Raw genomic sequence first — 23,435 nt, 5'->3', positions numbered from 1 at the left:
CATACAAAAGACATACGCCCTAATATAATTGGATTAGGGAAAATCAAATCCGTTTAAAAGTTGAAGTGCAATCTGTTTATGCATATAAATGCATCCAATTTGCAAAGAATGATTTTCTCAAGTGCTACTGTAAGGTCCACAAGAACTTTAATGCTTTTTAATTTGAAACTAGAAGATGAGAGGGAAAACTCATTAGCACCATACAATGTAAATCTACTTACTTGCTCAGACAAGCAAAACACACGCAAATACATGGCATTGCATCAACACCCGGCTGCATGAGAGGTAGAAGTTTATAAGGTAAAGTATAGAATGATTAAAGCCTTCAAGCGTTAACATTATTCATTCATAAACTAATTGAACAGATCCTCTTGATAAGTCTCAGATGACGAAGAAAGATTCACAGAAAATAAGCTTTACTGCGCAAGCACACAAGGTAGGCAGGTTCCTATGAAAAAAAATGTGGAAAAATATGAAAATAATTTGAGTTATCTAAACTGCAGCAAAGTTGACCAGGCATTTAAATTTGAGAATTAGTGACCAAGAAACAGTAAACACCCATGGTATTCCAGCCTCAAATCACATCTACTGCACAAAATTTTAAAATGAACTTAAAATCATATTACATTCACTCTAAGGTTTTCAGGAGTCTGAATAGACCGGCTGCCTCTCTGATGCGTGAGAACTCAATACAAAATGCCTGTACTTCAATGAATAAATCTTGAACTGTCAACAAAAGGTAATTGTCAATCAACCTATTGCTCAAGTAGGATATGCTAATTTGAAATGAACCAGAACCACTATAGTCATCATACCATTTATTATTTTGTTCCGAATAAGACTCTGTAAGAATACACAGACAAGGCGGACAAGGCGATTTTGCATGTACTTATCCTGCAGACATTATGTAAATGCGTTCGTCATGAGTACTGATGCTAAGAATAACAAAATCAAACAATGAAAGACACCCTGGCTACTTTTTTTTTCCAAATGATGATCTAACCTTTCATGCATGGCATTCGGGATTATTATACTAACTAGATGAAAGCCACACCTATTTCTGACTTCATCGTGGAGATGCGAGGGATATGTCCCAAACTTGAAACAAATGCCCCCTCAGAAGGGCATACATGTAAAGCTCATGTATACATCAAAGATAAGTATGATAAGTTTCACGACACACAAATTGCCGGCATTTTTTTTTTCAAAAGTAGTCTTCATTAGAAAGTTGCAAAACTTCAGTTGTAGAAAGGAATTTCAAATCTCAAAGATATAAGGAGTAATCCTTGACAGTTTAAGTACCATTCTTGAAAGCACGAATGAGGTCTAGAGGCATCAAATATGGCTATTTCACTAAACGTTGCTATTTAAGGATCAACCCTTAGCACATCTGGTTTTGGACTGATTTTATTGTTAAAATATCAGCAAGGGGCTCAATCGTGATTGGCTCTTATGCAAGGCAATGCTCGGGACCATGTACTTGATGAGAGGCCTTACAGCAGATGGGTTTTGACTAGGTAGCGAGGTCATAGTGAGGACTGTTGGAATATGAGGGTCAAGGCCCCACCTGTCAGCACCCAAATGAGGACAACAAAGGGCTTGCCAATTGTAGGTATATGGGTGTAAATGCTGTCACGTTGGCACAGGTATTGGGTTGAAATGGATCTGCCATATGGGCAGCATTCAGATATCCTTCTTGTATTTATATTAGGTCTTGGTACAAGTGAGAATTCCAATTTAGATATGGATCCCAAATTCTTGGAATTCGAATGCATCCCTACACAATATCTTAGTGTCTGATACCAATACAAACCACGTTCCTTGTGCCTCATCTAGCTTGGCGCATCACTAACCTTTTTGTAGGAATTCCCCAAGAACCTCTTTACTGATTCCAGGTTCTAGAAAATCAAATGTGGTTTTCTCTCCAGACAAGTACAATATTCATATGCTGCCTGACATAGTGAGAGACAAGCATTAAGGGTGGTAACCCCATATCCATCCTCACAAGAGTTTGACACAAGGCATATCCGACTAGACATGTGTCTTTGTTCATAATAACTATCCACTACGTGCTTTCATAGAATCTTAGACTTGTGAAAGTTAACCATGAAGTTCAGAATCTTTCTTTTAAACAAGCGCAAGAAATTATCCCAAAACCGGCCAAAAGCCGCCACATGGTGCAACCAAAAGCGCCAGGTGCATAGGTCCCCTAATCCCGGCCCATAGCTGTGCATAGCCTCTAGAGCTTCCAAACGGTCCTGGAAGGGGATCGACTCACAATTCTATATGGGACTAACTCCACCAATGCCATGTGTCCTTCAGCGCTCCAACGAGACCTTGAGCCCCCAATATTTTCCATTATTTACAGTCTTCTAGGTGCCACATGAAGGGATTTGGGACACAAAGACCCCACATTCCAACACCCTCACCAGGAGTGTCAAGAGCCAACCACCAAAACACCAAAGAGTGCTGATCACCGACGAAGAGCCAAATCAGCCAATCCATACTGACCACCCACTAAGAGCAAGATCAGTCAACAATGCAACAGTCACCCACTAAGAGCCAAGCCGCTGCCAAATCTGTAGGACAATCATGCAGCGCCGTGAATCTTTGAACCTGCACTGCAAGCGAAGCACATGCACCCCTAAGTGCGCAGCAACCTGCCCAAACCACAAAGCAGCCAGCTGCTGCCAATCCAATACAAAGTTAGACATACTCCCGTTCAGAGCATACAAGCGGGTCGCCACATCCCGCAGGCACGTGAAACCATCTGTCAGAACAGGGTCCAGCAGCCGCCGCGAACAGCAGTGTACTTTCCATCTCTATCCATCAATTATCCATCAATTATATAGTACCTCTTGCAATGAGATGATTCCTGTATTACCACCATAGATGGTATGCTTCCTCTTTGTAAGCTATTTGTTACATCCTTTTTTTGGTATAAAATATGCTTGGTGAAGCCTCATTTATGTTTTTAGCTAGTTTATACTCCACAATACCATAGGAATGCTATCAAGAATATGTATTTTGAGAGTCGTAGCCATCGACGTAATGTAAATATCGTTACACTCAATACTTGATTGAGTTACAACTCAATTTTACACTAAAATTCTCAAACCACTCATACCATATTTAAAACCAACAACTATAGCCATAGTGTGGCTTTTGAGCTTTTTAGGCATCGATTGATCAAAAGACTTAGCAAGTCAAGTTGGATCCTATCCATTCCAACCATAAGGATGCCCATGCAACGTAGTTAAAGCATATAGAGATGAATATCCATCTATAGCTCATTGGTTGCACTTAATATCTCTCTCTTTTTTTATCTTATCTTCACATGTATATTAATTCTTTGAGTGTTCAATTTGTGAGAATTTTCTCTTGAACAATTTCTAGATCCCCATACAAACTCAATCTTTATCAAGAAATCACTCATATCATCACCTCCCATGTCTTAATGTGGATCTCTAATGGGGTTCGTCCCTTGGGCCCTAATATCCACATGTTTGATAAATAGCTTCTCTCTCGATTGTCAAATGCATCACTTGAAAGTCGATATATAGTGATGGAAGGAGGTCTGTTCCAAATCCCAAGCTATGTTTCCTATGGAAATGTGTATGATGGTTTTATTGTTGTCTTCGTGTTCAATATGAATATTATAGTTGTTGAATTTTTGTTATAGACGTTTTGTAAAAGAGTCTTTATACAAGCTTGTTGTAGTTGATGTTTACAAGGTCTAGAAAACTAAATAAGATGTTTAAAAAATCATTAATTATGATTGACCACTCTTTTTGTTCATTGAACATATTTATAGAAGCTCGTTCTAGTTGATGTTAACAAGGTCTAGAACATTAAATAAAATGAGGAAAAAATGATTAATTATGATTAACCTGAGATAACCTCTCTTTTTGTTCATATGTTCAATAAGCCCTTTTCATTTGTATGTTTCGTAGTCCTTCTCACAAGGGATAAACTATTATGTTCATTATGAAAATAATGATTAACTATGATTGACCTCTCATGTTTAATAAGCTCTTTTCATTTGTATGTTTCGTAGTCCTTCTCACAAGGGCTAACTAATATCAATTTCAAGTAGCTATTTCTTTGAGATCATGGTATCTCATAAGACGTGGAGTGGGCATTATTTACACTTCTCATTGTTCCTAGTATGCCTACTCCACTATATGTCTCTTCTCATTATTCCTACTAATGCTCCTAGTGTATTACACCTTGGTACACTAGAGATGTAGTGTAGGAGCAAGGAGGTGTAGAGGTTAAGATCACACGTAAAGGCTTAGAGTAGGTTTAGATCAGAGCAGGAGTAACAAACGTTTAGAGCAGGACTACTAGACATTCAGATAGGAGTAGCACAGATTGAGAGCAGGACAGCAAGTACGGAGAAGAAGCACCAGAATAGGATAATAGGTGCAGAGGTTCAGAGTAAGATACTAAGTGCAAAAGGTTTAGAGCAGCAGGCCAAAGGTTTGAAAAGACAATCAAGCAGCCCAGAGGTTCAGAGCAACAGCCCAAAGGTTCAGAGCACAAGTGCAGAGGTTCAAAGCAGCAGTGCGCAGAGGTTCAGAGCAGCAGCGCAGAGGTCCAGATCAAAATTAACAGAGATTCAGAGCAGGAGAGCAGGACATGAAGTGTAGAGCAAAAGCAATAGACGTGCACAAGATCAAAGCAAGAGAAACAAAGAAAGAAAGAAAGAAAGTTTATTAAAGTCTTCGGAAGACCGATGGGTCTATGAGACTGTGAAAATCCTGATACAACGAGCTATGGTAGTGGAGCTACTAAATGAGCGTCCATACCAATGCAAAATGCAAAATGCAAAAAATGCAAAAATGCAGAATGGCAGTACTAAGTCCTAAGTACAACATAGTCATGTCGATGGTCGACTATATATCAATCTCAGCATCATCATCAATATCATCATCATCCCCAGCAACAGCAAGATATCAGGAGAGCAAGTGTAGAGAAAAATCGAATGGGCTAAATTTTTAATTTTGAAATCCTTGGGACACTCTAAAACTCAAGTTGGAGCATGGAAAACAGTGTTCCAGAACTGGGTCCCCCAAAAATTCATCGTAGTTTTGGCAGCTAGTGAGCCAAATTGTGGGCTATTATTATCATTCTTATCCAGCAACCATATACCATGGTATGGTGCTTCCAATTTAAACCTTTCAAAGATAGTTTGTTGCGTTTTTGTGACTCAGCTACCAAGCGTGTAAGTGTGTAAGAATATCTTGCAGGCGACCATATTTCATAGTATGAAGTTTCTAATTTGAACCTTTCAACTTTTAACAAAGTGAGATATTTGCTACACTTATGTACTTCCACTACAAGCGTTCACATGTCTAGGAATTTCTAAGGCTAGGGTTTTCTAATTTTAAGAACTAATTTTGAATTCTAGAGATGGCGATCACTTCTAGGATGTAGAATAGATATTGAAGTGAGTTATAACAATGCATTTCACACCCTATTATTCAAACCTATGAAATTGTACATTCGTACTAAACAAAAATAATCGCAGCATTTAAATTTATAAATCCATTAGAGTTGCTAGCCAAAAACAACACTGCAATTACCTTTATGTTTTCACATGAAGAGATACAATTTGGGATGTACATGTGTAGAAACTCTGTTGGTATATCTACAGCTGTTGTGAGTCTGTCTGATACTCCGATCTCTCATGAGGTCAGAACCAAGCTAGAGAAACAAATTTTAATAAGAAACCACAGCCATGTGGTGGAGAGGATGACCCTGACGTGTGGCAGACAGAGAAAATAGCAGGTCTTCACTTAGGAAAATCCATGTGACACATCTTACAATTATTCTATTATTATCATTCTTATCCAGCAACCATATACCATGGTATGGTGCTTCCAATTTAAACCTTTCAAAGATACTTTGTTACGTTTTTGTGACTCAGCTACCAAGTGTGTAAGTGTGTAAGAATATCTTGCAGGCGACCATATTTCATAGTATGAAGTTTCTAATTTGAACCTTTCAACTGTTAACAATGTGAGATATTTGCTACACTTCTGTACTTCCACTACAAGTGTTCACATGTCTAGAGATTTCTAAGGCTAGGGTTTTCTAATTTTAAGAACTAATTTTGAATTCTAGAGATTGCAATCACTTCTAGGATGTAGAATAGATATTGAAGTGAGTTATAACAATGCATTTCACACCCTACCATTCAAACCTATGAAATTGTATATTCGTACTAAACAAAAATAATCGCTGCATTTAAATTTATAAATCCATTAGAATTGCTAGCCAAAAACAACACTGCAATTACCTTTATGTTTTCACATGAAGAGATACAATTTGAGATGTACATATGTACAAACTCTGTTGGTATATCTACAGCTGTTGTGAGTCTGTTGACCACCTCCATAGAGTGCAAACTCATGTCCATGTTTACCAAGACCTTGTAATAGCTGCAAAACAAGCTCCCATTATCAGATAGGAGACTTCTAATACACAGAACTCATTTCAATAATAGAGACTAATGAAAATAAGATACAAAGAAAACCTACTCAGTTATCTGCACCGAGTTCATTAGCTTTAGTAGTACTTCAACTGCAATAACTGGATTGTTCTCCACTAATTCCTACCTCAACAACATATCCACCCCAAAAAAGAGAGAGAGAATCAGCACAAAGGGTTCCAACCTTCTTTAATAAGCTCAATATTTTAGAGTTGTTGTAAATGCATAATAATAACTACAACCAAAAAAGTGGGAAAAAGAGAGCTCAGACTCTGTCTGACCTCATACATACATCTTGGCCTTTTACAGTGACAAAACAGAACTATTAACTAATCTGGCATGTCCATGCATATACCATAATTGAGCTTGCACAGGCCTAGGCCACACTTGAGAGACATTTTCAGGAAAAAACAGTAAGCATTGTGACCTATCCTTGGCATCTCTACAACCTAGAAGCTTCAAGCCAGGGGAGATGCTGAATGAGATCCAGGGAGATACTGTAGTTGATAAAAGAATTTTACTTGCCAATTTCTACTTTACAATTCCCACAACTTTTAATACCATTCTTATAGAAGACGCCTCCTTGGAAGAGCATTTTTCATGAAACTGAAAACTGCTTTGCATGCATTTTAGAGGTGAAAACTAAAACAACAAAATCGGGAATCAAAACAACTCACAGGTAGCCTCCGCGGTGTTAAGCCACAGTGATAAACAAGCTTTGGATCTGCTTCTAGCTCCATTAAAACTTGCTATGCCACCATGTAACTATGTCAATTCTCCAAGCAATGCCAGGGGGAAAACAAAAGGAAATTTACAATATGCATCTGAATTTTCAACCTATTCCCATTACACACTACTAAGGTAACCACTTACCTGCTGCTGTGCTGGTGCCAGTGGTCCCTTTAAGGCTTTAGTGATCAACTCCCGAACAGCTGCTCCTCTACTTATGTCAGCACACATTCCATAATCCCATAAAAGCTCATGATTACTGTCTGGCATAAGCCATGCTATCTGTGAAGAGAATCAGTAATTCTCAGTTAACTCACTTTTGCTGCTGTAGATGCACTTTTAAGTGCAGCTCCAGAGCTATGCACCAAAAGTCACACAAAAAACAATTGCACAAACCAGTGAGAAGAGAAGCATCAGAACCCTTGCTAATCAAAGTTAACTGTCAGTAAGTTGCTCCAGAGCTATGGACCAAAATGTAAGAAAGAAAAGCTTTCCGAACCCTTGCTAAGTTGATTAGTAAACGTACTTAAAGGCAAACAATTAACTGTAAGATAGAATAATCATTATACATCCTTACTAAATTAGCCAAGCTTGAACAACAATCCCAATATTCAGTTAGGTTATGATGGGACATAAGTTGAAGTGATTTAGTCAGACTGGCCCTACATTGGATGCCAACTTTGCAAGTACAATTTTGTGTGTGACAAGATAGTAAAGGTTCTTAGATTTTTTTAAAAATAGTAATGTACACACACTATATGAAGTTCTAAACTTGATAGAAAGGAAGAAAGTCGTATTAACATCTTCGGAAGGCCCCGTGTGCCTATGGGACAAAATACAATCCAGAAAGTAACTCATACAAGCCACTGTGGGCTCGAGCAAAGAGCTGAGTGTTAAGAAAAACTGAAACTCAAAACTCAGCCATGCATAGCTAGTGCTTCAAAATACATATCCGGGTGCCTTGACTTGGGCGGTCCCTGCTGAGTAGAGGAATAATGGGCTGGACCTCTATCGTGCATGCTCTGGTCATCCTCTATGCCATTGGCTCCACCACTCCATTTTGTCTCTTCCCGCTGCCCTCATGTCGGCTGAGGTCTCTAACTAAATCCAAGGATCCTCTCATAACCTGATCTGTAGAAACCAGTGATGCACCCTTTGGAATCCCCAATTTCTTTGGATCTGCTCATCATGAATACCAGATAATTTTTCCCTGGGATGTATCAAAGCACCTTGAGATAATGTCTCAGATCCACCTGCCTCCATTGTTGTTTCTGTATCAGCAAATGCACTGAGTACAAGTCTGGACAGGCATGTAAACAGTTGCATGGGTAGTACCAACACTTGTCTCACCCTGTGAGTCAATTCTGAGAGCTCAGCACTTGAAAACTGAAGAGCATGAGAGGAAAATCAACCATAACTCAGACAGAACACAGAAAGGTTCCCTTATGCTGCACACACATCTCCTGCAATGAGATGAGCATCATCATAGCTCCATCATGAACGCATCGACATTCACTGTCCTCCATATTCTTCCATGATGTTGCAATAGTTGGCACAGCATCAACATTTAGAGCATCTAAAAAAGATTGTGAATTCTCATTACGTAAACTTGAGCTAGAACAAGCAATCTCCAATGGGTAGGCATCTATATTCCTCTCTCAGCAAGATGAGTAATCATCATTGCATACCTATCAGAGTTGTGACACCAATGTGTGAATTTACAGTGAAAGAATGGACTGGTAGTCACCATTAGTTGTGGAGTTGAAGTGGACCCACCAAGGTCATATGGGAAAGAAGACTCCCTTGTGGTCCTATGAATAACCCCATCATTATCCTTGACATCATTCTCACAATCATGGAATTCAGAATCTGCTACTGGATTATCAGAGGCTAGATCATCATCCAACTCAAGTATCGTGCTAACCTTTGCCCCTGATTTGGCTTTGCACATACTCCGATGTTCCGGGGTCCTTTCTCCACAAAGATAGCACAAATTCTTCTTTTTGCTTTCATCCATCAAGGATGCCTGAGAGACTTGCTTCACCACCTTCTCCCTCTTGTCACTTGACTCCTCCTTAGGGCTAGGTGTGATTAACCTTTGCCCCTGATTTGGCTTTGCACACACTCTGATGTTCCAGGGTCCATATTTGTCCACAAAGATAGCACAAATTCTTATTCTTCCTTTCATCCATCAAGGCCTGAGAGACTTGCTTCACCACCTCCTCCCTCTTGTCACTTGACTCCTCAGGGCTAGTAGGCGTGATTAGGGACTCGGCCTCCTCAGCCCTAAAGAGTTTAGTGTTCCCTATCTTGCTGCCTTAGACAGTAGGATACCTATGGATAGGAGTAGCTGTTGTAGAAGAATCCTCTTGCTTAGAAACCTTGGAGGGCTGCTCTTGTTAATGGGTTTTGCTGTCCATGTGACCAATGCCCACACCCCTCTCCTGGAGACTGTACTTAGGTTCATAGAGTTCTGCCAACCTCATTGCCTCTTTAAGAGTGCTAGGATTGAGGGCTGTCACATCAGCAGCTATGCTGGGATGGAGTCCGTAAATGAGTTTAAGCAGCCTACTTCTTTCATCAACACAATGAACAAATAAGGACAATTTTTTTTAATATAGTTCCTCACAGAGCCTTGCTGAGATAGTTCATACCATTCACAACCAAGTTTATCTCTAGCAATAGAAGATCCAAATGTCTGAAATATTTGCTCCTTAAATTGCTCGCAAGAGTGAATAGTGATTCCCTCATGTTGAAGGTTTCTCCACCAGGAATGAGCATAATCCTCAAGTGTAGGACAGCAAATTTTATCTTACTTTGATCACTTCTAGGATAGAGCAGAAAATAGTCCTCAGCCATTCCTCCAATTCACTAGGGGTACAAGTATCACCCATGAACTTAGATAAAACAATCTTATTCTTGACATCCTTGTCTTGAGTAGGTCCCCTAGGTTCAGCAACTTTAATAGACTGAATATATCGATGAAATGGCATGACTGACCTGAGATCAGCAAGAAAGGTCTTGTATTCATTAAACCTTTGACACAGGCTCCCTGCTCTTGTGAGCTGTTTCCCCATTAGAATGATATGTCTTCCTTGCTGATGCCATGAAACCATGAGGGTCTACAGTAGGCTCAACCATGGCATCCTTTTCAGAATCTGAGTCACCCTCTAGGGCCTGCTCCATAGGCTTCTTTCCCCCATAACTTCCTGTTCATTGTAGCCAACGAACGTTGCATCCATATACCATTAGCTTTAATCTCCACAGTTATCTCCTTAAAGGCCTGTAATATAGGATCCATATACCCATCAGTGTTTTGCTCCTGGGCCTGAGATGCCTGGGCATTGGAAGCACCATCAGTTAGCTCCTGTCTGCAACTGCCAGGGATTTCCACTATTTCAGGGCCATAATCTTGGGCTCCCTCACTGGAGCCAATCCCAGTCTTGTAGAATCCAACACCAAATCATCCTCTGGAATGGGATCAAAGTCCCCATCCGATGCTTCTTAAACTGATTTCCAGATCTCTTTGGAGGCATCCTGATAACCCAAATCAATTCTGAAGTAAAAACACTGTTTGAACGGTAATTTAAACACTGTTTGGATAGAGCTTACTGTCAGATGCTCTGTAGCAGCACTATTTGCAGATTTCTTAAACCAAGCTGTCTAGAAATATTGTGCAGAACTTAGAACACAATTCAGGAGCACTGTGTGAGATTTAGAGCGCTGACTGGCCCACTGTGTAGAAAAATACTTTCTGAATCAGAAAGTGTCACTGAACAAGGAAGCTGCCACGAGTCAATTGCAATCTCCAACTTCAAGGGCTCAATGATCAATGTATATTGCAATTTGTGTTTAGGAAAGATAGCATGGAGCAGAATAACACCTGGAACTGAAAAGCCCTAATTTCTCGGGTCTGTAGATAGAGAAAGGCCCACTTTGCACTCGCTGGCAATCGGACTCCAATCAGGACCAAACTTGGTATGGAGGTTCTCTCAGCTGATGGATGCTATCAAATCATTAATAAGAGCAGTGAGTGTCTAGATCGCTCCAGAATTAAGTGGCTGCCTGTGTCACAGTTTCTTGAACAATTCTAGCCCAACTGTTCGAATTTCACAGCAGTAGTAGAGGGATATGATCAGGAGATCAACCTGATCACAATGATGTATGAATCATGCAAATCGGAGCAGATTGAAAATTCAAGGGTCTCAGAGACCGACACGTGTCATCTCATGATTGGAGCAACTTTTGACGATAAAATTTTGCAGAAAGGTAGGCCCCAGGGCCCAGGCTCAAGATGCCATGCTCCAAATTTCAGAATGAAATGACAAGATTTTCCTCACAATTCCCATGAAAAGGGCTCTGATACCAATGTAGCCGTTTAGGTCTAGTTTGACAGCCTAGTAATGTAGAAATGGCAGCAAATGAATGCAAAGATAAAGGACAGCATGTAGGTTGCAGAAATTCATGAGCTGAACCATCAAATTACCTAGACTTGTGTGTAGATCCATAGCTAGTGAGGGGCTACACCAGCAGCAAGGCTAGGAAGGGAGGTTCCTAGGCTAGGAGAAAACATCCTAGTTCAGCCTAGAGCTAGTCAAGCTCAGCTATAAATGAGTGATCACAAGATTGCATTAAGAATGAATGAACAGGTACATGGTAGGGCCCCCTTTTATAGGTGTGGGCTTGGCATCAATTACAAATCTACTTATGGGATGGCCATCCTATGATGCCACGTGGCAACTTATGGCTCCCTCTACTTAAAGAACTATTTATTTACAAGCCATTAAAAGGCCCACCATTCTAAAACCTAACCAAGTTACCCTTTGTTACAAGATTCCCCAAAAGGGCACCGTACATGGCTGTCGGCCTCACAAGTGTGTCAAAAAGCCATCCCTTCCTAAAAGTGTGCCTGAACGCACTCTCGTTCTAGGCATCCTGTCTTCACTAAGACTGTGTTCTCAATCCAATTTGACAAGTTTCCGGGACCGGTACTCTCCCTCTAACTGACTCATATAGTCTCATTACCCCCTAGATCATGTCTCCCACAATCTGCATCTCCTAGAGTCTCCTAATCATGTGGGCTGGTGGGACTATATCAAAGGCCTTCCGAAAGTAAAGCATGTGTAGAATGGGATCAGAATCTCAACTCCTCGATGACGGCTTGTAGGATGAATATATGGTCGAGTGGAATGATGTCTCTACAAACCAGCCTAAGAGCTAATCTCCCTCTCTAGTAACGATTCATAGATCTTGGCTAGTGTGTGGTCAATCATGAGGGTGTGGTAGTTCCCAGTGTGGTTCCTTGCTCTGTGTATCACACAATGGTGGTGGTACTCCAAGGAGCAGGAAGCCATGGCATACTGCATGGTTCAACACCTGCGCCAAATCAGAGCCAAAACCTCACGTCCGTGTGCAGAGTGCTCAATCCACAGCCTTTCATGATCCTAAGCTCTCTGGTTGTGGCACCTGCACAATGCAGCTTGCACATTTTGTGCAATGAATAGGATGGATGTGGAAAACCTGGGCAAAGACGATATATCGAGTAGTGCCTAGATTGGGATGTCGTAGAGTGAGATCGTGTACGTGTGCCAGATGCCTGGATCTGTGATGGGATGGGTGGCTTAACCTCATAGAGAAGTCCCCATCCAATAGTGGAATCCCCTAAAAGAACTGATCACCTCATCCATCCTATGTGTGAGGAAAGCTTGTCGCAGAGACGATATATCGGGTGGTGCCTAGATCAAGATGTCATAGAGTGAGGTCGTGTACGTGTCAGATGCATGGATCTGTGATGGGAATGGGCGGCTTAACCTTAGAGAGAAGTCCCCATCCAATAGCGTGATCCCCTCCTTGAAAAGCAATGATCACCTCATCCATCCTATGTGTGAGGAAAGCCCGTCTTTTACAACGCATCAAGCATCAAGATATCCACATTGTGCCTCAAGCATCATAAGATGTCCCAAAGCCCACTCCCGTGTGAGATAGAATCTCATCTCATGACACTCATCATCAAACCATGAGTTTTGGGGCATCTTTCTAGCTAGGGTACGTGCTGTGGATCGGGTCGTAGAGAAAGATCTAGCAGCGACATTCTAAACCACTAATACCAGAGTGTCCGAGACATAGGCAAGATCCCAATGGAGATCGACAGCTCACAAGACAAGTGGCTCAGATAGACTACATCCAAGGCATGGCCAAAGTGTATCTAAACAAGGGTACAGGCCGGCGAGTCCCATCTTGTTGGCTGGTGTGGTGGTCGATACGCTGAATGCCACATACGAGTGAAGCGCTAAGTGGGAGAGGAGGGACAGTGAGATCATGTACGTGTGACGCAAAGGCTAGGGAGCCCATCACGTAATCCACTATACTCATTCCCCCTCCATGTGGGAAACAAGTGTTCTCCAGATAGCGGCCATCTACGTAATTCCTTGGGCCTGAAGCATGAGAATATCTTCCTCTCCTCTTCAACACACAATCACCTCACTAATTTACCAGTTTCAACACACACTTTTTTTTTTGGTGAACAAATTTTTCTTTTACATTACAGAGTCACAATCCCAAAGCAGGATGTGCTCAAGTACATCAAGAGAAGATGTCAAGGTATGACAAATATACATCATGATCTAAAGTCCCTGTTTCAACACACACACACACCATGTATGCATCCAGAAACGCTTTCAATAGCATGATAGTCACTCATAAGGTTGAAAACTATAAACTCCATCACGCATAGCAAGGACTAGCTAGGATAGACAAAGAAGTCTTAAAATTTGGAGATGAACATGGACAGCTCCGAGCAAAATGACCAAGTTGACGATACTTGTAACACGCATTCGAGAAGGAAGCAAAACATAAAGGAATGCAAAATGGATGCTGAAGATACAGGCTGCTCCATATCCCACAAAATGCAAATTCGTATGTCCCTCGTGAAGACTAAAAAATCCTGCTTAGGAAGACGCAATACTCTCCCCAAAAGAGCTGCAATAGAGGAAACATGTGGGAGAAGAGGCACTGGCAAAGTTTTCAAGGTGACCCAAACAAGACAATAATTTAGGAGATTCTAGGCCGGGTCAAAGATAGGATCCCAAGGCATAACGTAAGCCACAAAAAAGCCTTCATGTACTCCTGCCTAGCAAACGAGTCAATAGATGGTGTCCACATCGTTACAATGAGTGAAATAAAAACCCTTTCCAAGGAAAACAAAAGAAAGTATTTTGTTGATTCCGACAGCTGCTAACACCCATGCTGGTAAAGTATTAGCCAACATGATTCGCCCCATAAAGTAAAGGCAGATACCATGTTGTGCCTTAGAAATCCTTTGGAGAAAAGAATCCAAAGGAAGAAAACAAGATGTAGACAAACCGGATTCCTAAGATTGCACGACCGACTGCTCACAGAGACGAGGAAGATGACGAGGGAAAACTGCCGAACTGAAACTTCTGAGATTTATTTGGCTAAGCGGAAACGAAAAACTGAGCGCCCCTCTTGTTTTTGCCAAAACGTTGGGCTCGAGCAGGCAAAACAGATGTAGGAGACTGGAAGGTAAACGGAGCATGAGGGTCATCTGCATGAGGGTCGTCTCACAGGGGCGTAGGACGGAACAGCAGGAAGCGAAACTACGCAGGTTGGGGACGCAGTTCTAGATCGCAAGGAGGTTGAGGATGAAGCAAAGGGGATGCAGCAGAACAAGCAGGCTCAGACGGAAGAGGAAACGAAGCAACGTGCTCCATCGTGAAGCCTCTCTCTCACACCACACACACACACCACACTTTTTTTTTTTTTAATTAAGTGAAATACATGTAGATTTATATTACAAAACGACTGTCTCCAAAGCAGAGATCAGCCAATACAAAATCACACACACACACACAGACATAGACATAGACATAGACATAGACATAGACATAGACATAGACATAGACATAGACATAGACATAGACATAGACATAGACATAGACATAGACATAGACATAGACATAGACATAGACATAGACATAGACATAGACATAGACATCGACATAGACATCGACATCGACATCGACATCGACATCGACATCGACATCGACATCGACATCGACATACATACATACATAAGTATATATCTGTGTGTGTGTGTGTGTGTGATAATGTTACAATATAGTACATACTTTAATTTATGATGGACCCTAATGTAGCTGTTAACATACAAATGCTCTATGTTTCCCGTTAAGAATTTTCACCCACACATTACCACAGGATGTTGGTTGATCCAACCGTCCCACTCTTTAACCTGGTAGAGCTAAGAAATTCGTCCGCTCTCACAGAGATAAAGGATAATGTTTAGAAAATCAAAATAAAAATGCCTTTTCTACTTACTTCTCCTTCTTGTGTAGGTAGTCGTGGAGGGAATGGACGAACCCATGGAGGCTCAAATCCCTTCAGAGAGGAGTTTTGAATCAATCCAGCTGCAGTTGCTTCCCTATCTCCTGCACCAAGTCTCTGATGCCCTCCAAGCACATACCCTCTACAATTTACCAAGCCAAAAAAAATGAGTCTAGAAATTTTACGTTGTCCTACTTACAACATCAAACAAAATCAGCTTTACCGGCCATACAACTAGAGAAAATGGTACTGTACACTACAAGACGAAAGCCTTACTCTGGCGTGTCAGGATCGTAGCCTGTGGGAGTGTCAGGATCAGGTACAATGTTGGTTATTGCAGCCCGCTTGAAAGAACTTATGTCTGGATCAGATGGTAGTCTATCAGCAAATTGTCTGAGCAAAACTTCACGGCTCACAAGGTTCTGGAAATCCAGACGTTAAGTCGGTCAATGACGAGACAGGCATTTGATTGAGGTTAGCCAAAAGACCAGCACTTTCAACCAAATGCACTATTAAAGAGACCAACCACATTCAAATTTCAGACTATGAAACAGCTATCAAAGGGAAAAAATTTCCATACATGGGCAGAGGGATCAAAATTTGCAATGAAGTCGTTCGCAGTTCGCCTGTGAAACTGCAGCACAAAGGTTGTCAATGATTGCTGAGCTATCATAAAGAAAATATTAAGATGTTCCCAAAGATATATACACAACCAAATACGAGAATATTATAACCCACAGAGATCTAATTATGTTGAACAATCAGTTATGAGTGAAATTGGAAAGAAAAACAATTCAGACTGACAACTCACCAAAAGCAAAGAACCTGATTGCCAACACAGGAAAGGCCATCATTCAAGACCAAATCTGGCCTGCCAGCGAGCCAGCCCATCCAACTAGACCTTCCAAGGCATAGGCTGGTCAATCCATGCCCAATCTGCCAAGGAACTGGCTAGTCAACCAGCTGACTGGCCAGCTACAATGGAGCAACAAGATGCAAGGAACATGCACACATTTGCTTCAACCATTTCACACATTGAATGCATTTTGAGCCACCACCCTTATTCACACTGCCCTTTAAACTCTCTCAGTGCCTAATTTAAAGTCAGCTCCCTCTACTTCCTCAAATCTCTTTTTTTCATCATGTTTATTTCCTGACTTGCATGTCCTTTCACCACCTAACATAATCATAAATGTAAACTAATCACTCATGCATGTACAAACATCATTGCCTACCTCAAGTTGAGGTTTGTTATTATATAGAACATCTCAAAGAGGAAGTGAACAAACACGATACGTGTGTGTGTGTGTGTGTGTGAGAGAGAGAGAGAGAGAGAAAGCACGGCCGTAAGATTATTACTCTCTATGGAGTACCTCTGTTCACCAAAGATGCATGGCGGTTTGATTATTTTGAATATTCACATTCATATTTTGGCACAAAAGCGGAAGATCATGCTGGAATTTTTGCAGGGTGACCAGCCTTGGGCTGCTATGATGCGTCACTCACTTTCACAATTGAATACTCATGATTTTGGGCATTGGCATCCCACTCAATGCGATTTCCTTTTGGGATATATAGATGGCAGAGTTAGAGGCCGCCCTTTTACCTCTGGAATGTTTTTCACTTGGAAAGAAATCCTTTCTCATCTCAAAGGGCATGGTCGTGACTCTCTTAATGGAAATTCCTTGTGTGCTGAGAGTCTGCAACAGTCAAAGGCATTTGATCGTCCCCTTGCCTTGCATGCATTCTTATTTTATTTCATCCAAAGGAATTCGGTTGGTGGGTGATGTACTTCATGCCAATGGGACTTTATCCTTTCCATCTGCAGCCATGCAGTATGGATTGGGGATGCATTATCGACCCCTTTGGCACTATCTTTCCCAAATGTTTCAATGTTTATTGCCGGTACCTACCTTCCTATCGTCTTATAGGTTGGACTTTACACCACCATGGTTCTGCCACTCATCCATTACGGTTGGCTGATGTCTCTATGGCCAGTTTGTAGAGGGTTTTGATGCCTCCAACTTAAATTTCAGACCTAGCAAAAAAGCTTTGGTCTATGAATCGTAATGCCAAATGGTGGCGAAAAAAATTGCAGCACCTTTGGTCCTGCAAACTTCCTCTTCGTCAACAGGTTTTTCTATAGCAAGTGATGTTTGGGGCTATTCCTTTTCGTCAACTCCTAGCACGCAAACATATTGCTCCTGCTGTTCGCCACAGATGTCTGGCTCCAAGGTAATCCTACTCCACGTTTTCTAGCTTTCGCCTATGACTAGTGACTTCAAGAGTTCGATATTTTTTTCACTTGGGTTCCTTATTGGGGACTTTGGACTCTATGGCAAGACAGAAATCATAGTGTCTTTGGAGATTCTGCTTTTTCCAAGTTTCACTACTTTTGGATAACACTCAGGCAATCTTTCTATGATTGCATGTCTATTCCTTAGATAGATTCCACTGCTTGTCTTGTACTGAAATCTTCTGACATTATAATTGCATGTCCCCTCTTTCGGGACGACGTCTTGTCATATAAGCATACATGGATTTCGACCAACAAAAAAAAAAGTGTGTGTGTGTGTACCTTCACAAGATTAGAATATATTCCAATCTAACAAATTAACATTTTAAGAAAACAAACAAAATAACAAAGGCAAAAAGGGAGCTTTAAAATCAAAATTAAGAGGGCCACAGTCAGCATGACCACGTCAAGTTATAAGCTTCACCTTGCACAACATATATGACTTCTGTTCTTTACAATCTATTTCAATTATTTTGGCATGCTAACTCAAGCTCCTTTGCGGTAACGACTTGGGCAAAACCTCAAGGTAAATGAGCATTAATGCTAATACATCCGTAGAACATCTGTTTATAGATACTCGAATAAAAGATCATTCAGGCAGCCGTGCATATCCTTACTCCACACGAAAATAGAAGAGTCTGAAGAAACCTCTTTGTTGTTGTTACTGAGGGAAGTGAGAAGTTGAAGAATAAAAGCTCGCTCTGTTTTGTCTGCAGTTTCATCAGAAGCTGCCTGCATAAGAAAATGACCAAGTAGATATAAGGTTGATCCAATATCAGGAGTCCAGCTACTAAAACTGTATCCTATAAGCCCAAGACGCAACTTTGAAGCTACTTAGGCAAAGAGCTTCCCTGGCATTGCAAGCGGGTGTGGAAATTTTGAATTATTGAAAATCACACTCACGGAGTCACGGAGTCACGGAGAAACTGGGTATTCACGTGAGCACATTCTTACCTCTAGTAGAACGGACATAAACGGGTTGGAACTCAGATGTTCAACACGATAAACTTCATTCACGATATAGAAGGCAGCAAGGCGCTGAGATTGCTTCAAAAGCCGATGATCCTGCAAATTAACGCCAGTGAGGCGTTTCCAAAAAAGGACAAGAAATAGCGGATCAAGCCAGAACTAGGTCGTTACGCAATCCTACATCGGTAATTGATCCTCTGTTTTCCTGAGCTTCGCTTATTATTTTCAAATTAGGATTTGTTGACCTGCTGCACACTACAACGTATGCAAATGATTGGGGAAGGCCCACACATCGAGACAATAAGAATTTCAGTGCGATGGGTGGGAATTGAAGCCTACCTCGAGTAGCAAAACCAAAGCGCAACAAGCTTTAAAAAGTGTGTGCCGTTTGAAATGACTAATGAAGGCAGACACTGTGCTCTCCAAGGGTCGATCTTCGGCCAGAAGAGCCAGCAGAGCGGCTGTGTCAACGGCACTGATCATCTTCTGTCCGTTAAACTGATCGACGGGCCGTCTCCTCGCCCTGAAACAGTTGAAATGCTCCCAACTTTGACGATCCCTTTGTGCTTGACCCTTGTCCCTGGGAGTCAAGACTATATATTTATACATGTATGTCACTTGACAAGGGCACATAATCCACTTGGTAAAAGAAAATTAGGGTCCTTATGTGCTTATTTTTTGCCTCCCTTAGTAGGTCTAATTAGCGGCGCCTATTTCTAAGAAGCTAAAGCCTTGGGGAGGCCTTCCATGTAGATTGCCACATGTCCATTTTGCATGCATATGCTTCGATCATATAGGACGTTCTCGTTTTTCTATGGTACGTTTACCATGACGATGCGAGATTTACATCGTCGGGACATGGGGATGTGCTAGATGGGCATGGTGCGTTATCCATGATAGGCCTATATAGATGGATAGTGATGGCAATCAAGGTGAATGAAGTTGTGAGTCGGAGGAGGAAGGGAAGGACTATGGCAACTTGTCGAGATCCATGGAGACTTCGAGCGAGAACGTGGAGAGAGGTTGTTGCCTTCTGAATGGTTCTTTCGTTCCTTCTTTCTTCTTTGCATGCGATTTCTTTATTTGACTTATGACGTTCTATTCTGCAGATTCAAGCAAGTATGAAAGAAAGACGATTTCTTTATTTGACTTATGACATTCTATTCTGCAGATTCAGGCAAGTATGAAAGAAAGACGACGATGCTTGTAAAGACGAAGCGAGCTTTGGTAGAGATTGGGTGCATGCACGTTTTCTTTGTGTTGCTTCAGGTTCCAACAATTTCATGATTGTAGAATTCTTTGTGTGTAGAGTTTGTGAAGCCCTATGGTGAGAAGCGCAATGCAAGGAAGATCGTTGGAGGGAAATTTGAAGATGAAAGGTACTGCGGTACTTGGGTGCTATCCACGCTGCTCCCTCCCCCTCTCTACGCTTCAGATCAGCCCTCTCCTCTCCCTCTCCCTCTCCCTCTCCCTCTCCCTCTCTCAGTCCTTCCCTACCCCTCTCTCTCCACCTACCCCTCCCTCCCTCAGCCCGCCTACCTGCCCCCCTCCCCCACCCTCCAGCCCCCTCTTCCCACGCTCTTATCCTGCCTCTCCCCGCCTTTCTTCCTCTCCCCCTCTGCCCCCTGCCTCCACTCACCTAACTTCATTCCCCCTTCCCCTCGTCCTACCGTCTCCCCCACCCTTTCAACCTACTTCTCCCCCCTTCCTACCTGCTTCCTCTTCTGACCCCTTCTCCTCCCCCTCCTCTTCTGGCCCCTCTTAAAGGCCTTTCTCCTTCCCGCAGCTTTTCTGGGACGGATGGAGCTTTCTTCTATTCGAGTCGGCCTTCTCACCTTGATGGGCGATGGATCCTCCCTCAGCCAATCCTTCTCCGCCTCCACCAGCCGTGAAAACTATCACATTTTTAAAAGACGAGTTACAACAGCTCAAGAAGGATGTAGGACTTGAATGCTCAACCACTTTGATCGTGCGCATCTATGGGTCTCACCCTTCCAGGTCACAAGTTAGAGACTCGATGCTTGCGATGCTTCCCCCATACCTCACCCCTTGATTTAAAGATGTTCGGGCCTTTTGGGATGAGGTTTTTTCAGGTTGTATTTGATTGTCTAGAGGCTACGAGTGCCGTTCCCCAGGCCCATTTTCTATACCTGGGACACAATAAGATTTCCTTTGGTGCCTTCTCTCTAGGCTTTAACCCTATGGAGGAGGATAAGGAGGTATTTTCACTCTTTTTCCCGCACTCCCCTAGCTCCACCATCGCCTTCTTCATGTGATTGGGGAGCACTTGGGTATGGTCATTAAGGTCCCCCCCCTCCCTGGGTTGCCCTTGATAGTAGCTATTATAGAGGCAACCAAGTCTGACAAAGTCCCTAGAGTTAGGATCCTTACAAAAGACCCTAACATTTCAGATAATCACATCTTGCTCCAATGCCCAAATGGATCCTTCTTTCTACAAAGAGTGGAGGTTGCACGCAGACTGGACTAGTGCAGGATCTCTAGGACCCTTGGGCATTTCGCCAGGGATTGCCCTAGGAAGAAGAAAAGGTCCAAAAAGCCTTCTGGTACAACATCTCCCCTTCGCCCTCAATAGGGGGGTGGGACAGCTCCTCGCCTACTCCCTAACCTAGGCAAGGTTGTGGTTTTGCTCATAGAGCACTCCTCCTCCACAAAGTGCCCCTTCGGTACCACTGCCTCTTTCCTCCAGTGCCTCACGTCCCCCAATGGCACCCACAACACTTTGTTGGCTCCTGATTCGTACATAGCCTTCACCCCTGACAGTTAAGGAGGTTGCCATCCTTGACTCCACCTTCTTAGGAGCGTTAGAGTCTCCCGTTCTGGTTGTTCCCAATGTCACACCTCACATAATCTAGGACGCTTCAGCTACACTTGCAGCCTCTCCCACGGACCTAGAGGCTGCCCCTCTCCGTGTCCCAATGGTAGCCCCTCTCCTTGGCATCACACATTCTTTGGTTGGAGGGGCCTCCGCAGCTTTTCAGATAGAGAGTTCTCAAGAGCAGTCTTCAACTCCCCTCTTGGATAGAGGAAAGGGGGTTGGGTACCCCGTTGATCCGCTTCCCTCTGAAGGGATCCTCCGCACCCCTCTGATTCATAGGAACTCCTTTTCAGCCTTGGAAGATGTCCATGAGGAGGACTTTGTGCCCTCTATTCTTGGTTAGGCAGTGATTGTTGAGAGGGTGTCTTCTTCTTCAGGTGGCAGGGTGTTTTCTCCTCTTGATTTTTTGCCACTTGGTTCCATCCCTCACTCTTTGAGTGGGAAGTCTTCCCTTGTCGAGGGGTTTGTTTTTGCCACGAGGTCGGGTAAGATGTTCCTTTCTACATCCTCCCGCCGAGATGAGGATTGTTAGCTGGAACATACAGGGCCTTGGTAGCGTCCCTCATCACTACCACAGATAACTGATACGGAATCAGCTTCATCCAGGTGTTATTGGTGGTTCTATTGATGTTTTACTCTTGCAAGAACACAAACTGGATGCCAGCGATTGTACAAAGTCAAGCAGGCTACTTTCAGGTCACACCTTTTGGTCACCTACCTTTGGTACTAGGGGAGGTACTTGTATTTCAATTTCGGATTCTTTTCTCCCCTTGGTTGTCGAATATGGTGTGATCTCACACTCTAGAGCCCAATTGGTTCTTCTTTTGATTGGGGGTCACAATGTTGGACTCCTCAACCTTTACACCCCTAATAACAAAGGGAATCATGTATTACTTTGGAAGGAGTTGCTTTCCTGGGTCCCCATTGCAGATTCGTGGGTCATAGGAGGGGACTTCAACATGGTAGAGTTACCCTCTGATAAAAAAGGGGGTAGAGTGGGTGGCATCCATTCTTTGGAGAGGGCAGCATGGGATGCTTTCTTCTCTACTCATGGCCCCAGACATAGTAGAGAGAGTGTCTCTCAACTTATTGACTTAGATGAAAATTCGTAGTCAAATCCAGATACCGTCAAGCGCATAACTACAGATTTTTATGCCTCCCTTCTTTTAGTAGATCCTTGTAGTGTGGTTGTAGATGATGCCAGATAGGTCATTTGGCAGTGTATCCCTAGGTTGGTGAGTCCAGATATGAGACTCTCTCTTGATGCACCTTTTACCAACCTAGAATTCAGGACTGCTCTTCTTGCCCTTCATAACGGGAAATGCCCAGGTTTAGATGGGCTTACTCCCTCCTTTTTCTTAACCTTTCGGGATATGATTAGGGATCACATCACCTCAGCCCTACAATGCGTTTGGGACTCCGGTGAGATGCCTAGCTCAATTACGGAGGGTCTCATACATTTAATCCCAAAAGGGGGTTGCAAAAATTTAGTATCGCAGTGGAGACCCACCACTCTATTGGGCACTTGTTACAAAATCTTGGCGAAAGTAATTTGCCTGCGGTTGCATCCCTTACTCTCTGATCTTATTCATGATACGCAAACAGGGTTTGTTCATGGCAGAAGCATTTTGAATAATATATTCTCCTTTTGGGAAGCTTCTCAATGGGACATGTAGAGCGGTCAAATGCTTGCAATTCTAACCCTGGACTTTGAAAAAGCCTATGACAGGGTAGATTGGGAATTCTTG

General features: G+C 42.5%; 1 protein-coding gene across 1 annotated transcript; it reads right to left on the bottom strand.

Annotated features, from left to right (window-relative positions):
• Positions 1-449: 449 nt before the first annotated feature.
• On the bottom strand, positions 450-19,447 carry LOC147901418 (CCR4-NOT transcription complex subunit). The gene is made up of 12 exons (XM_087375583.1): positions 19,191-19,447; positions 18,837-18,947; positions 18,531-18,614; positions 16,167-16,220; positions 15,863-16,008; positions 15,581-15,728; positions 7,370-7,507; positions 7,174-7,245; positions 6,546-6,619; positions 6,305-6,446; positions 816-894; positions 450-726 (listed from the first exon to the last, which is right to left on the bottom strand). The coding sequence occupies exons 1-12, from the start codon at positions 19,332-19,334 to the stop codon at positions 629-631; spliced, it is 1,290 nt and encodes a 429-aa protein (XP_087231709.1). The 5' UTR covers positions 19,335-19,447; the 3' UTR covers positions 450-628.
• Positions 19,448-23,435: the final 3,988 nt, after the last annotated feature.

Source organism: Dipteris shenzhenensis, chromosome 6 (assembly GCF_047967505.1).
Source record: "Dipteris shenzhenensis isolate YYH24624 ecotype China chromosome 6, Dip_SZ_1.0, whole genome shotgun sequence".
NCBI lineage: Eukaryota > Viridiplantae > Streptophyta > Polypodiopsida > Gleicheniales > Dipteridaceae > Dipteris > Dipteris shenzhenensis.
The sequence above is the reverse complement of the archived record's forward strand: the minus strand, read 5'-3'. Positions and strand labels throughout refer to the sequence as shown.

Coding starts and splice junctions, on each gene's coding strand:
- LOC147901418 (XM_087375583.1), bottom strand. CDS start 19,334: ATGATCAGTGCCGTTGACACAGCCGCTCTGCTGGCTCTTCTGGCCGAA. Junction 18,615..18,836: donor TTATGTCCGTTCTACTAGAG/GTAAGAATGTGC, acceptor TTTCTTATGCAG/GCAGCTTCTGATGAAACTGC. Junction 16,009..16,166: donor ATTTTGATCCCTCTGCCCAT/GTATGGAAATTT, acceptor CTGGATTTCCAG/AACCTTGTGAGCCGTGAAGT.